The 15,201-nt window shown below is 36.9% G+C and overlaps 2 protein-coding genes across 3 annotated transcripts; both read left to right on the top strand.

Moving 5' to 3' along the window:
• Positions 1-4,893: 4,893 nt before the first annotated feature.
• LOC114357717 (uncharacterized) lies at positions 4,894-7,521 on the top strand. The gene is made up of 4 exons (XM_028311466.1): positions 4,894-4,987; positions 5,793-5,945; positions 6,656-6,811; positions 7,224-7,521. The coding sequence occupies exons 1-4, from the start codon at positions 4,904-4,906 to the stop codon at positions 7,377-7,379; spliced, it is 549 nt and encodes a 182-aa protein (XP_028167267.1). The 5' UTR covers positions 4,894-4,903; the 3' UTR covers positions 7,380-7,521.
• A 4,383-nt stretch (positions 7,522-11,904) lies between these two features.
• On the top strand, positions 11,905-13,338 carry CPH8 (cuticular protein hypothetical 8). 2 transcript variants are annotated; one of them, XM_028311463.1, is made up of 2 exons: positions 11,905-11,979; positions 12,400-13,338. In XM_028311463.1, exon 2 carries the CDS (start codon positions 12,402-12,404, stop codon positions 13,251-13,253), a length of 852 nt encoding a protein of 283 aa, XP_028167264.1. In that variant the 5' UTR covers positions 11,905-11,979; positions 12,400-12,401; the 3' UTR covers positions 13,254-13,338. The 2 variants fall into 2 exon arrangements, with proteins under 2 accessions (XP_028167264.1, XP_028167265.1); XM_028311464.1 differs by having other exon boundaries at positions 11,929-11,971; positions 12,392-13,338.
• The last annotated feature ends 1,863 nt before the right edge of the window (positions 13,339-15,201 follow it).

Genomic DNA, 15,201 nt, shown 5'->3' with positions numbered 1-15,201 from the left:
AACATGTCTACAACTTTATTTAAATTCTACGTCATTTAAACGACAGTTCAAAACAATTTTCAAGGATAAACAAAAATTACAAAAGTATAGAGCGGTGAATTGCGGAATATTGGCGTTGAAAATAGTGTTAGCAAACTACTTCAAAAGAAAACTTTGATATTTTAGCAAAATCTTAAGTTAAATATATATACATATTATTAAAATATTGTCAGCTTCATAGGTATTTTTTTATGCTAGGCAAGGTACGAGTATACTTTATTATTATTGTTACCAAATGCCACTTATCACCACAGCAGCTATCTTGATCTTATTCTGTATGCAAACTGTATCCGCCCCACCAGAGTACCAGACAGCTGTGACGTCACCAACGCCTGTCATTGCTCTGATACCTACTTCCTTTAGGCACTGTAAGCCTTCTGTTACACCGACGCGTAACTTCTGAGCTAACTGAAATTCGAATGGGTACTGTTTAAATATATGCAGCTAATTAGTTTATGAATTAACCTTCATAACACACCATACTTCTACGGCGGACTTTCTCTCAACTTACGAGAATTTGTCTACCTATCGAACAGAGGTTATTGACCCTCTTGTCAAACTTTACTAACTGCCTAAGGCATCCGTTTCCGTCTGAAATAGCTGACACACGACCGGTAACAGAGTTTAATCTGTCACGAACATGAATGGACCTAGGAGTGCCCAGGACTTTGTCTAAAATAAATATTCATTTATTTTCAACTAGCTTTCACCCGCGTGAAATTTAGTTTGTCACAGATCGTCATAAATTATAGCCTATATGTTATTCTGGGCTATAAACATTTATACTGTAAAGTTTCTTCAAAATCCGTTCAGTAGTTTTTGCGTGAAAGAGTAACAAACATCCAGAAATTCATACAAACTTTCGCATTTATAATATTAGTAACGTGTAAAAGTACATTTTAAAAGCCTACTGGTAAAAATAAAATGAGTGAATGAGTTGAGTGAGTTAGCTTTAAAAAGCACTTTTAAATGTTTCAATATTTTTAATTACTTGCTCACTTCATTGACAGATTCGTTACGGTGTAACAGCTTCCTATTATGCCACGATCTTGTTGTTTAGCGTAGTTTGAATGAAAACAGCAACTGAGTGGTTTATCAGATCGCTCTAGTTCGCCACAAAGCGGTTGCCCACCCACTCGCGGAAACTTGTATGGGAGCTGGGAACAGAGAGTACGTTGCAGTTCTTTACTTAGTTTGTATGAATGACATCTACCGTTTTACATGAGAAAGACATTAAGCCACGCGAAGATGTTATCTAAATAATTATGGTCTCGATGTCTCTACCATACAACCGGCGTAATGTTTTAGTAAACATTTACAGCGCATTCTTTTACTTATTTGCACAGATAGGTTGCTCTTGATAACAATTTTTATACTATAGTTGCAGATTGTACTTTACGATTGTAGGAACACAGAGGTTCGGAAACGCTGAGGCTGAAGGAAATTCAAGAAAGTTGACTCTAAAAGAAAAAATAAAGAATATTCGGCTTTTATTTTTACTTGACAAAGACCATTTAATCTACGCTCAAACACTTCAGTGATTACATACAAATTTAACTCAACTCCAGCATTGGTTCAAATACTTGAAAGTCGCACTCACTCGATTACCAGTTTTAATTATAGTTTCTACTTTAGGAAAACATAAGTATCAGCCAATGGTTCAAGGTACCTAATTATTTATTTTAGTACTATTCAACAAACAAAGATGCATATTTCATTAATTGTAAATCTGATACCTTTATTAGTAGTTTCCGTTAGTTAATTAGACCCTTAAAGTATTTACAAAGTGATTATTTACTTAAGCCCAAAAATAAGTACAAACTTTGTGCAGATATTGCCTGCTATTACAATGGAATAAGGCTGCAATAGAGCTAAAATAGTAAACCTATTTTTGAATTTTACTGTACAAGTTCCTATTTGCGCAAGTTTCGAATGACGAAATGAGTTCACAAATTGCATCAGGAATTCTTCGAGTATTAGGTATTTATTATCCTAGCAAGATAAACATCTAGATAAGCTATTTAATGAAATAATATTTGAGACAGATTAATATTTCCTAATGTATAGCACTTCCGTTGAGTATTTAATATACCGCAATTATGTATTCGTAATAGACTTTTAAGCAAAGGTAGGTGTTTTTATTGTACAAAACACAAAAGTGAATGCTAGAAACACAATCAGTGGTAATGGCACATTTTGGCTGTCTTATTGCTAGGAAGTGAACTCTTCCAGGCAACTCGAGAAGGCGATAGTTTTGTGTAAAAAATAAAATCCAATGTATTACTTATTATTCAATCAGTAATTTCAGAGTTTAGGGCTGACACTGTGTAGGTTTGTGGTCGACGCAACAAGAAGTAATTTAAAAGATGTTTATTCTTTGATTGTAACACTATTCACGTGAAACCCAATAAGTATAAGAATACTGTTTCAAAACTATCTTATTTCATCATTCTAAAGCCCGATCACATCTAATCAGATCGTATCATTTAATTTAACAGCATCGGTACATTTATCGAGTGGCTACATCGAATTTAATATTTAATTACAAAGTATTGTGCCCTGTACAAACAATGGAAAGAAATTACGGGCAACCTCATTTCATAACTCCGAAGTAAGGCTATCTACTGCTATTTGGCTACAATGGACTTCACTGACATTTAATCAACTGTTAAATCCAAGAGATACGAGCAGCTAAAAGTCACGTTTGACGCATTAACGACTTTTATTACGCGTTTCACATGATCCTTTTAGGGCTTGCAGCCGTGAAGTAGAAATATTTTATCACAAATTGTCTTGAGATTGCATTCATGTAGTTAGTTACAAAATAAATGTGTCGCGTTACTGTGTGATTTAACTCCATGTGGACATTTTAGCATTCTGCCTATATTCTTGTTTATGCGGCCTTCAGGTGACAAATTAGATGACTGCCTAAAGGAAAGAAGGTTGGATGAGATAAGTCAGAGTTTGGGCTCATTGACATCGCTGGCTCAAGGGGTAAATCGACAATCCCATCAAAAACAATACTTGTCAAAAAAACCAAGTCTCGCAACTCAGTTGTTCTACGGTAAAAAGTTGTGAGATCCATGTAGGAAGGAAGAGGCCAGGAAATCTTTAACGTTTTACATAAATTATTGACTTGGCCATCGCACTAAATAATTTAATTGACACGTGTTTTCATGCGATGGCCAAGTCAATATATTTATGTAAAACGTTAAAAATTTCCTGGCCTGGACTTGGTATTACATGGATCTCACAACTTTTTACCGTAGAACAACTGAGTTGCGAGACTTGGTTTTTTTGACAAGTATTGTTTTTGATGGGATCTCATTTCTTTTTGTATTTTGTAGACAGCAGTTACGTATCTAGAAAACTGGACCAAAATTTAAAAATTTTACTCGACTTGGCGGGGACACTACCGTGCGCCTTTATATTTATATGGTTAAGTAAGTAGTTAAATATTTATAAAACTGGACCGAAATTGAAAAATTTTGCTAGACTTAACGGTTGCACTACCGTGCCCCCAAATATTTTAGTTTTTCCTTGATTCATACACCAAACACTACTTATATTCCAAATTTGAAGCTTCTAGGTCTGCTAGAAGTGCCTTAGAATTTTGATGATCGGTGAGTCAGTCAGTCAGTCAATCAGTCAGTCAGTCAGTCAGTCAGTCAGTGAGTGACAAAATTAAGAAACTTGATCCGTTATAATTCTTAAACTACCTACTGGTTCAAATTGAATGAAATTTGAAATATACCGTGTCTTTACAATTCTTGCATGGATACTGAAAATTCAGTCTTCTAGATTTATCCACAACGATGATACAGGGGGTCGAAAATGATAGTACGGCCGTGCCGCTTTTTTGCTCGACTTGGTAGGGGCACTGCCGTGCCCCCAGATATAAAACTTTACGCCAGCCGTATGCCAGAGTACTTTAAGTTTCATTGACAATGTATTTATGTAGATGATAATAAGAATTCATCCAAATCAAGTGCGTAAAGCGTGAAATTTAGTAAAAGGCAGTCATTAGTAACATTACAGAGGCAATCGTTCACGTTAATCATCTTAACCTGAAAACATAAAATACCCAAAATTTACACGCCAATGTTAAAGTATCGCGTGCCTGTTGGCTCTTATATAACACCTTTTACTATTTATGCGAGCATTACTCGATGGTCAACCACTATCTCCTTTCAATAAATCCGAAGAAATAGTCTGACACTTTTATGTAACAAGGTTTCGTTTTTAAGCATTCATAAAGTCCATTTGGGGATTATACATACTTTTTTTTTATACTTTCATGATTGATATTATGATTTGTATATATGCTTATGCTTACGCTGACATAGCCCGACGGATTAGCAAGCTGAAGTGGCAATGGACAGGGCACATAGTACGCAGAACTGACGGCCGATGGGGCAGAAAGGTTCTGGAATGGAGGCCGCGTACCGGAAAACGCAGCGTGGGACGTCCACCTACAAGGTGGACCGACGACATCGTAAAGGTAGCAGGGAAGCGCTGGACACAGGCCGCTACCAATCGATCAACATTTAAAGCATTGGGGGAGGCCTATGTTCAGCAGTGGACGTCCTATGGCTGAAATGATGATATGATTTGTAACGTTTCATGATCATGATTTGTTTGATAATGCTATTTAAAAAAACGATATTGAAAATTATCTTTATCAACCCTCCTACAATTTTTATCCCATAACTCTTTCACGTGCAACTATGAGTTGCGTGTATTATTAAATTCCAGTCTATGATTATGTTGTACACTGGAAATGAATAGCCTAGATGATGTTCAAAGATTATAAAATACATGCGAGGACATATTAATGGAGCTGGACTTTTCCAGCCATTCAATAATGTTCGCCCAAGCTCTGCTGTGGTTGGTGATATGTTATGTCATCAAGGTCGTGGTTATGCTGCAGCGTGACCACAAAATTGTTGTAAGTATTCGAAGACTATCAAAATAAAGTTCATAAGTCATTACCTACACCACCACACCTACTTAGTAGCTACAGACGTAAACCATTAATATTGAGTACCTAATATTTAAGCTTAATATTTAATAATTAAATTAAATACATAATTTGAAGATACATTTTATTTAATAGATTCAGCTTATCAAATTGTATTGTAATAATATCATTGAAATAAGAACAATATCTAATTATAGGCACAAAGTAAACTATGAAAATAATATTCCGTTCTGGATGATATGCCTTGATTGTTTTTGTTTTCTTATTCTTACCTATTTTAGAATACTTTATATAATATTATTATCAATGTTTACATTAATAATAATAACTAGCTGTGCCCGCGACTTCGTACGCGTGAAAAACCTGTTTTCGCAACATTTTTCATTATTGCTCTGCTCCTATTGATCGTAGCGTGATGTTGTATAGACTATAGCCTTCCTCGATAAATGAGCTATCTAACACTGAAAGAATTTTTCAAATCGGACCAGTAGTTCCGGAGATTAGCGCGGACAAGTAAACAAACAAACTCTTCAGCTTTATAATATTAGTATAGATTTAAATCTAATGTCAATTAAATTGTTTAATTTATACTTATTTAAATGCTTCGCTAGATCAATTACTTTTGTGTAACACTATAATTTAGATAGCACTTAACCTGTTATACATGTATAATATTTATGTAAAATATGTAATTTACCTACTAGGTACTAATAATACTAGGTACTACAACTAATAAATTAATATGATACATTGAAATAATGGTTTTCAACAGGGCCCATCAGATTTTCTATTCCAATCATTGTCAGATTGCGATGATGTGGATCCCGTAGTGCGTTTTGGTATTACTCAGAAGAAATATAACCGAAGCACTAATGTTTTGGAAATTAGCTTCGGGGCGCCGTATGACCTTGGAGACGACATAGTTGTGAGTGTTTCTTATTTAGATACATAGGGGTACGGGGCTATTCCCACCTTCCTTACGTGCCCAACGCTGTAACTCCTGTGTAACCAGAATCCAGAATCTACAGCTTGACCACCAATAAAAACCCAAGTAATGAAGGTCAAGTAGTAGATTCAATATCAAGCAGACTGCGGGCTATAAGGACGATCGGGTTGCCGCACAGATGGTACCAATACTATCTACGAAATTTCATAACGTTTTGCTTTCATACAGACTCATGAGATTCGATAATACCTGTACTGTAAGCCAAAAATTGTAAGAATTTCAAAACACAACACTAGTGAAGTGACTATCTGGATATTGGCTAACAGCAGTTAGTTTTTACATCAGGTGACTTCACCTACTCTGGGTTTACTATTAATTTATATCATTATGATCAGTCTTCTATTGGAATACGGATAATTTTCCATTAAAACATTTTCCACTATGCCTTATCCTTAGCTTCTTATATGGACGCCACTTTATGGTGGAGTTCTAAAAGTCGTTATCCATATCAAAATAATTCGTCGACCCCAACGGCCATCAGTTCCGTATTGTTTGTGACCAGCCCATTTTCTCTTTAGCCTTACACAAAGTTCATAGAAGTAGCCCACCTGTTGATTACTTTATTCTCTGTTGAATATCTTTATTTATCATCCATATTTGTGCACTTGGAAGTCCATAATATTTTACAGGTCGAACTTAAGGGCTCTCTAAAAAAAGATGGAGGCTACAAACCCGGCGCGTACTACATGAAGGACACACTTTGTAACCTACTGAAGAGTATTGTGGGAGATATCGCGAACGATATTTTATCGCAAGCGGGAAGCGAAGGATGCCCCACTCCTGCCGTAAGTTGCTTTATTACAGAAACTATAAGTTCAAATTCAAATAAGTTCCCAAAGAGCACTTTTACAAGTCCCAACCCTACCACTGCTTCGAGACAGTAATATGGGCCAGAGCTGAGAAGAAGCAGTGCAAGCCACTCAGTCACTTTAATGTCAGGCTCTTTTTAAAGATTTAGTAGAAGCAAGAAGAAAGTAGTGTAAGTAGTAAATGCTACCTAATTAATTTCTATCAACATCCGCATACAGAAATTGTCTTTTTCTGGAATTAGACTTCCCCAGTCGACTTCGGTAAAATCTATTAAAGTGGCTAAATTCAATCAGTTTTTTTACCCTCGTCGGAAAGGAGTAAGTACCTATTATAAGTCGTAAGTGTTTTAAGTGATATAAACTACCTTAAATGTATATTTTTCTTCAGGGGGACTACATAGCCGAGCAGTACTACTTCGACAACACGAAATTCAACGTGCCGCAGGTTTTTGGTGACTATAGAATGGAAGTGTTCTTGTACAAGGACGAGGTGTTGCAAAGTTGTTATTTGGCGTACTATGAACTTAAACAGAAATGTGACTAAGTTACTGTAAACTTTAAACATCGTCACAGTATCATTCCATTGGGTATGAATGACAGTAGATCAGCAATTCTCTTTGAGTTCTTATGTAATTAAAACTTAAATGTATTTACTTATAGTTTTTATGTACCTACTGTCGACTACCTATACTAGACAACAAAAACCTTTTTGTCTCCAAGATTTAATCGTTTAATTTGCAACTCATGTTACCAAGTTCTCGGTCATCATTATACCTAGCTTCCTTTAAAAACAATCAAGTCAAGTATCGAACTAACCAAACATACTTAATTGCCAATTTACTAATATCTTATTTAACTTTGAGTCCAACACAGAACATGTTAAGAGAGTTCAACACTCTCAATCATTAGACCATTGAAGCCTTTATACGAGTATACAGGGTGGAATTTTCTAATGCCACCAAAATTTTACTGAAAGAAAACATTCCTTTATTTTTGAAAAGAAAGGGAACTGCATTCAAAGATTTTCGAAAATTCACTACCATGCCATACAATTTTCTGTAACATAATCAAGATATTTTAAGATTTCATGGTTTTCCTTTCATTTGATTTATCAAGTTTGTTAGAGAGATTTCATCCTTATACTTGACCCTAACGATCGATGTAAAAAAATACAGGGTGTAATTTTTAAGACATAGGTTGTTGGTTCGATTTCCCGGGTGTGGCAAGCAAATTATTGAAAATCTTTGAATGCAGTTTTATTTTTTTTAAATAAAGGAATATTTTCTTTGAGAAAAAATTCTATCTATAATATTAAGAGTACTTTCCCTCCAGGTGGCATTACAAAATTCCACCCTGTATATTAGAACACTAATAAAATGGCCTTCGGATAATTATGTAGTTGGATATAATTATTTATACCAAGGTTCGTTCGTATCCTACGGCATTGAAGTTACCTACTTTAAGCGATAGCAGGGCGGTGAATTGCTATAAACTAAGCAAAGGATTCCGGGTCAGCCAGGTCAATGAAGTAACTAAATGGTCTTTTCATAGGTATAAAAATACACAATAGGTATCTAGATACGTACTTTGTACAGAGAACAATAGTGTATGGACAAACCTTAAGAAGATATAAAACACTATTTAACGGTTTTTAAGCGCACTTCGTATCTTCCCTTTCTGTTTTAATCTAAGCATCCACACAAAAATAATTCTAGCTCCTTACTTCGAAAACTCTACAACTGGTACGGACAAACTTTATATAATTGACAAGGAACCCCAATCCAAACTTTAAAACGATTCATGTTCAAATGTCTAAATCAAAATGATAGAGGTCCCATCCCTCAGGCCGTTGACCCAAAGGAAAACAAATGAATCCATACGCGGCAATGCGGCATTAAGTAACGTCAACCTTCGTCTGACGCGGGTGCTATCAATCCTGCAACTCGGGCAACCATGCGGCACCGGGCAATCATCTTAGTGGCCCCTTTCCGAAGGGTTAATGTCCGTCATTTGGATCATTCATGCTAAATGCAAAGTTGGTGGTCACGTAAAAATATTAGAAATTAAATGAACAGTTTAAGAACTTGCAGTTAAGAACTTGATTTTTTGACATTAGTTAAACTTAAGAATGCGGCGGTCGTTAATAAGATGAGTACCAGTTGAATTGATCGCAATATCAATATCAACACCTGAAAATAGGCACTATACTTAATTGACATCATATTGCAAACTTAGAATATGGACCGCGTTGAAAAACGTTTCATTGATTCTTTTAAAAAACTTAGTAGCTCGTTACTAACGTTATCTAATTAACAATTAGATAATCACATAATTCAAGAAGTATAACGATGTAATTACGTACAACACGTGGATTGATATAATTAGGAAGCTGCTAAATTAATTGTTTATTTATTCAAATGTGCAACATTGATTTAATTAGACCATGAATGTTAGATGAGGCTGTTATTTTCGTTATTATATTAGAACAAAACAAATTTTAATGGTTGTTTATTATGCGATCTTATTCTTAGTAAGTACCACGTGGGTGTAGATACTTATTTGTAGTTGATTTTGAGCTAACGAAGAAATTCTATTTATAAATGTTAACAAGTAGAGAAGTGTATTTTTATACGAACCTACCTACTAATTGCGCCTGTCTGTGCTAAATTAAGATATTGCTCTCTGTGTTCTTAAGAATCAAAATTGCAAAATGCGAGGCGTTTTATCGATTGAAACAAACCATATCTTAAAATAAGACATAATAATGGTCCATAAAACATTGTTATAATTTTAACCAACGCACGCCCTCACTGTGTTTTTTATTCTGAACAGTACTTAGTATACATAAAAGTCCTTCTAAGAAATTTAAGTGCGACTCTACGTAGGTACATAGAGGAATATTAATGCAATATTACCGTCCGTCAAATCTTGCAATTCTCTAGCTGGTCTCATTGTTATTTCGAAAGCTATGGCTGGGCGCCGGCTAGTATGACATAAACCCAATACACGGCAATATCCTTATTCACACTCATACAGACAATGCACCTAACCTGCAATGAGTGATTAAGTGTACAGAGCATTCGAAGTGTTAATGAGCGAGCTAATATTACCTCCATATGGCAAGATATTCGAAGAGATAGAGTTACTTTCTTCTTCTAAATATTTTACAACAAAACTGTATTTTTATGAAAATTCTAGCACTTTCTGTCCTAGATACTTAAACCTAGATATTTTTATTTTAAAACACATATTGTAATACTCAAATCATTTTGTAACTCAAAGTATCGGTGACTTAAAAATTATCTTTGTTCATATCAATCAATAGTATCAATTTCATCAAATCTCTATATTTCACACCCATAAGTTGGGTTAAGGCGTATGTTCTGCAGAGGAACATAAGGCTCATTTTGCATTGAGTGCATTTTAGATACAACTAATTAACCATCTGTCTGTCATCTACAACCTAATGCGTTTAGAGATTTAAGTCCCACACCAGGGTTCAAGCAATTCAAGCGGTCTACGTCGTCTGACCAGAAAAGTATTAAACTTTGCCCTTGAGAAAGTGTAACGTCCTTCTTACGGTCACTCTAAGGTTCCCGAAAATATTTGTATCGACAGCGTGAAAGTTATTTTATCATAGTGTTTATTTATTGATTGTTTCGTACTTTGGGGGATGAAATGCTGTTCGCTGTAAGTTGTTTGCAGTGCAATGACTTGAGATTGAAAAGATAATTTATTTTAGGATAAGCTAAAAATAGTAACTCTTGCATTATTTTTATACAGTGGAAAATGTTCTTTCAGTAAACCAGATTAATAAACAAGCACGTTGACACGTAAGTATTATTTATAAATGCAGCAATATAATAAAACCTAATGTGTAAGCAATTTTACGCCTAAATGATCACATATTCGCTCTTTTGTAAATGTTTCTCCATGAAACATACTTAATTTAGTTCTAAGTTGTGTATAGAGTCAATTGAAACGCACTTATATCAACCGTGTGTCCTTTAACTACAAAAACACGGAACTAAAGTGTTAGTAATCGAATAATTCCTAGTTCGCGCTTGAATGGCCGCCCGGCTCCTTTCTTCGGCGCGTGCGCCGCCGACGAAGGCTGCGCGCCATTCACGATCTAATGCTTATTGATTTAGATACGCTTATGGAATCATTAGGAAGCTAAGATATGGCCTTCCAAGAATGAAGTAAATACAAGGACGTGGGATGTCAAAGTCCTGGACAAGCTGCAAGCTAAAATTATGTCGTCGGGCTGGTGAGATGAATTATTCGGCCAACCGGATCTACAGAAAAAGCTATGAAGTTGTTATAGCCGGTTCTCACCGGACCTAGAATTTATTTTTATCAAATCAATGCAAATGCATTCATACATTCAACAGATAACGTAAGATGTGAGTCATATTGATGCTCTGATGTTTAATTTGGTTATATTATTATAGATTACAAATTGTTGTGACCCGGCGAACAAAATGATAGAAATACGAACGAATATGTAATCTTGAACTTATTTACCGGTGTATTACTCGTATTTTATCAAAGTTGTGATAATTATGTAATATTGCATTTTAATTAGGCAATCTGAAAACCCCTCAAATGGTGGTTGATGCTAAGTGAAGATGTGGACTGCAATTCAATAGGATGAAATAACGTCGAAGATTTAAACTACTTAAGTTAAATGATACGACTTGACACAAGAGTATAAAAAAATACAAAAAATAATTCTCTACAAAAATGCGAAAATATTAAAGTAAACCCCCTTTTCATTTTCCAACTCAAAATATTAAATTAGTTTACCCATTTTTTGGCTATGATATCATAATTGTTATAACCGCTTTTATTACGTAGCAGGCGGTATGAACTACCCGGCTAAAGCATCGCGAATGGCCGCCGTTGCGCACTACATACTCCGACCACGAAATTCTTTCGCTTTGACCGCCACACACGCACCGAGGTCACGCATTTTATTGACAACTGACATTGTTCTAACAGATATTATTAAAGTCGAAATTCGCCTTACCTTTTAATTATATCCGGTCAGTATAAATATGACGGAGTGCAACTCGAATTTATCAGTCGACCGTGTGCGGTTTGAAGTGATCTAGTTCGTCAGAAAACACAGACCACGTTCANTTCACTCGTACCTCCAGAAATAGCAACTCATTGGAATATATCCTGGTGTAAAATATGTCCATAAACATGTTACATTTACAAAATAATAATTGAATAGGTGCTAAGCATGGATTAGAATTGAAAATTCTTTCCTTAAATTTTCCTATGGGGTTTTTTGCTCGCGGATTTATGGCAAACGTACTTATCAGAAATAAGATCAATCGCTGCGCAAAAGCTGCCCTCAACGAGGTTGTTTACTTTCACCTGACACTTGACATTGCTTGTTCACAAATAATTTAAGCCTCGTAATATAATAAGCTAATTATTTCATGGCTGTTAGTATAAAAAGCCTGTGTGTTGAGTAAGCAGTATCAGTCGACCGATCAACGGTTTGAAGTGATCCTCTAGTGTTCGTCGAATTACAACACAGACCACGTTCGCAATGAATCCGATGGTGGTGTTGTTCGCTCTGTTCGCCGCAGCTTGCGGCTCGCTGGTGCCGCTGGCGCAGCCCGCGCACCACCCCGCGCTCGTGCTGGACCCGCACGGCCGCCCCCTGGACACCGCCGAGGTCATCGGCGCGCGCGCCCTGCACCTGCAGGCCAAGGCGCTGGAGCACTCCTACGCCCCCGTGGCCCACGCCGCCGTCGTCGCCCCCGTCGCCCACAGCGTGTACGCCGCGCCCGTGGCCCACTCCGTGCTCGCGCCCGCCGCCGTCTCCCACCAGTCCCGCGTCGACGTGCACTCCAGCCCCGCTGTCGTGTCGCACGCCGTGCACGCGCCCGTGCTCGCGCACGCCGCCTACTCGCCGCTGCTCGGCCACTCCGCCTACGGCCTCGCTGGACACGGCCATCTGCTGAAGAAGCGCTCCCTGGCCCACGTCGCCTACAGCGCCCCCGTCGTCGCCGTCGCTCCCTCCGCCGTCTCCCACCAGTCTCGCGTTGATGTCGTGTCCAGCCCTGCTGTGGTGTCCCACGCTGTCGCCGCCCCCGTCGTTGCCCACGCCGCCCCTATCGTCGCCCACGCCGCCCCCGTCGTCGCTGTGGCTCCCTCCGCCGTGTCCCACCAGTCCCGTGTTGACGTGCGCACCAGCCCCGCTGTAGTGTCCCACTCCGTGGTCGCCCCCGTCGCCCACAGCGTGTACGCCGCTGCCCCCGTCGCCCACAGCGTCTACGCCGCTGCCCCTGTCGCGCACGGCGTGTACGGTGCCGGCGCCTACGGTCACGGTGTGGTCGCTCCCCTTGCCCACAGCTCTGCCTACCATCATGCCTCTCCCTTGGTCCATGCCTGGTGAACAGCGAATCTGACGAACCTAAGAACTTAGTGAATTGTAAAAATGTAAAAAAAATATTTATAAATAAAATATGTGAAAACCATAACATTTCTGTATATTTTTTCTATATATCTCGACCTCCTTCCTCTACATAAGAGTTATTTCAAAACATTAACATAAAACCTTCAAAGGAGACACTTACCTACTCGTATTTTGTGTGTATTCCTTAAGCGATTCGCCAAAAGTTCTCGTAAATAAAAACACTACTTAGAACAGTCACAGGCTAACAGGATAGACAGAGGTAACAAAAAGACATTTTAGTTTATGCCTTGAGCCTATTTTTAAGCCAAACATGGGCTTAGCATTGATCAAATAAAATTAAAAGTATTAACGAACATTTTCAGTGACATTGTTGCCAATTTTAAGACTGAATAATGAAAGTATAACTTAATACGTAATTTCAAGTGAAGTAAGTTTTAACGATACCCGATAACCTTCTACACATGAACTAAGAATGTTTTATGTAAGTCCAGAGATATGTATAATACCAATATTAATTTTATGTCTCTTTCTCCTATTTAAAATCGTTTTTAGTTAGCATAAAAAGTGTAACAAGGAGGCAAAAGCTTTAAGATATTTCTATACTTTACAAGCTTTTATTTAACTTGAACTGTTCAGATGTACAAGTAAGCGACCACTTAATGGAAACCTGTCCTATCTGATTAAGATAATTTTGCATACACTTTTGTTGTCATGTTTAGAAAAATAAAATATGTTAAATGCCATTATTTGATATTGCGGAAATAAAATCGCTACACAGAAATTACAGGATTTAGTCACAGTGAGGATGATTAGGATTCATGAACACTACATAAAATAGAAGAAAACACAGTTGCTTATCCGCAGTTTGAGTAGCCTAATTACGTATCGTATCTGAAAAAATATGATTACCTTCACATTCTTACTTATTTTAAACAACCCTAGGTTGTCTGGAAGAGATCGTTCAAGTTCAAGTTAAAACGTTTATTTGCCAAAAACACAGTAATAAAAGGTAACAATATTATGGTAATTAAGCTCATGTGTTCAATCTGCTCGCAGACGTGTAAAAATTTCAAAATTTAATAAAATAATAGTTAATAAATAAGATAAAATTTCAAATAATTAAGTTAATGTCAGCGTGCCTCAGCGGGAGGCATGCTACGCTCTGTATGAACGAACCATCACAGATAACTAGCCATTAATGAAGTCTAACACCACGTTTTATGCCCTCATTTAAAGAAGGCCGACCATTCATATTTATTTTTTAACCATTTTGTTGATGTCTTTTTTGGTTGATTTCTCACACGATATACAGAGTGTCAGAAAATTAGCACTTCATACTGATATTGGAGGTACTGGGCATGAGACGCATCGAAGAAGAATTTACAAAACACCTTTTGTTTGTCGAATAAAAAAACATTAATTGTTCAGTTGTCTCCACGTCACACATTATCCCAATAACCTTATATTTTTAAATATCTTCAAAATTATAAGTTGAATTATCGTAAATACCGGATCAGTTTAATGACATACTTGTTCCATTGCTTTTGCAGTGGTTATAAATCAGCTAATTGAGCCAATGGTATATACTACCGACCTGCCTATAATTTCCGAAGCCATGACATTATGCAAAATAATGTTCCTGTGTTAAACTGCTGTATAATTAACAAGAATTATTATAAGTACCCCTGAAAATAATTAGAGTGTGACTGATAGACGTAATTATTGTGGTATAAAGACTCTTAAGATAAAACTTTTTTGCAAATTCCTCGTACAAGTCGACTTAATCTTACCGACTATTACTTATCTTAAAAACTTTCCTACAACTATTAAAGTTTGCTATATTTCTTTTATTACAAAAGTAATTGCCACTGCTACTGTCAAAATTACTCGTAGCAACTTTATTAATACTCTAACAACATCAGTAGCC

This window comes from Ostrinia furnacalis, unplaced genomic scaffold (genome assembly GCF_004193835.3).
Source record: "Ostrinia furnacalis isolate ACB-3 unplaced genomic scaffold, ASM419383v2 OfSCF3323, whole genome shotgun sequence".
Classification (NCBI taxonomy): Eukaryota; Metazoa; Arthropoda; class Insecta; order Lepidoptera; family Crambidae; genus Ostrinia; species Ostrinia furnacalis.
Note: the sequence above shows the minus strand (reverse complement) of the source record. Positions and strands in the feature narration are given on the sequence as shown.

Bases quoted from the DNA above. Each gene is read 5' to 3' on its own strand.
- CPH8 (XM_028311463.1), top strand. From the start codon at position 12,402: ATGAATCCGATGGTGGTGTTGTTCGCTCTGTTCGCCGCAGCTTGCGGC.
- LOC114357717 (XM_028311466.1), top strand. From the start codon at position 4,904: ATGTTCGCCCAAGCTCTGCTGTGGTTGGTGATATGTTATGTCATCAAG. The intron at 4,988-5,792 runs GTAAGTATTCGA...GGTTTTCAACAG, and splicing joins AGCGTGACCACAAAATTGTT to GGCCCATCAGATTTTCTATT. The intron at 6,812-7,223 runs GTAAGTTGCTTT...ATTTTTCTTCAG, and splicing joins AAGGATGCCCCACTCCTGCC to GGGGACTACATAGCCGAGCA.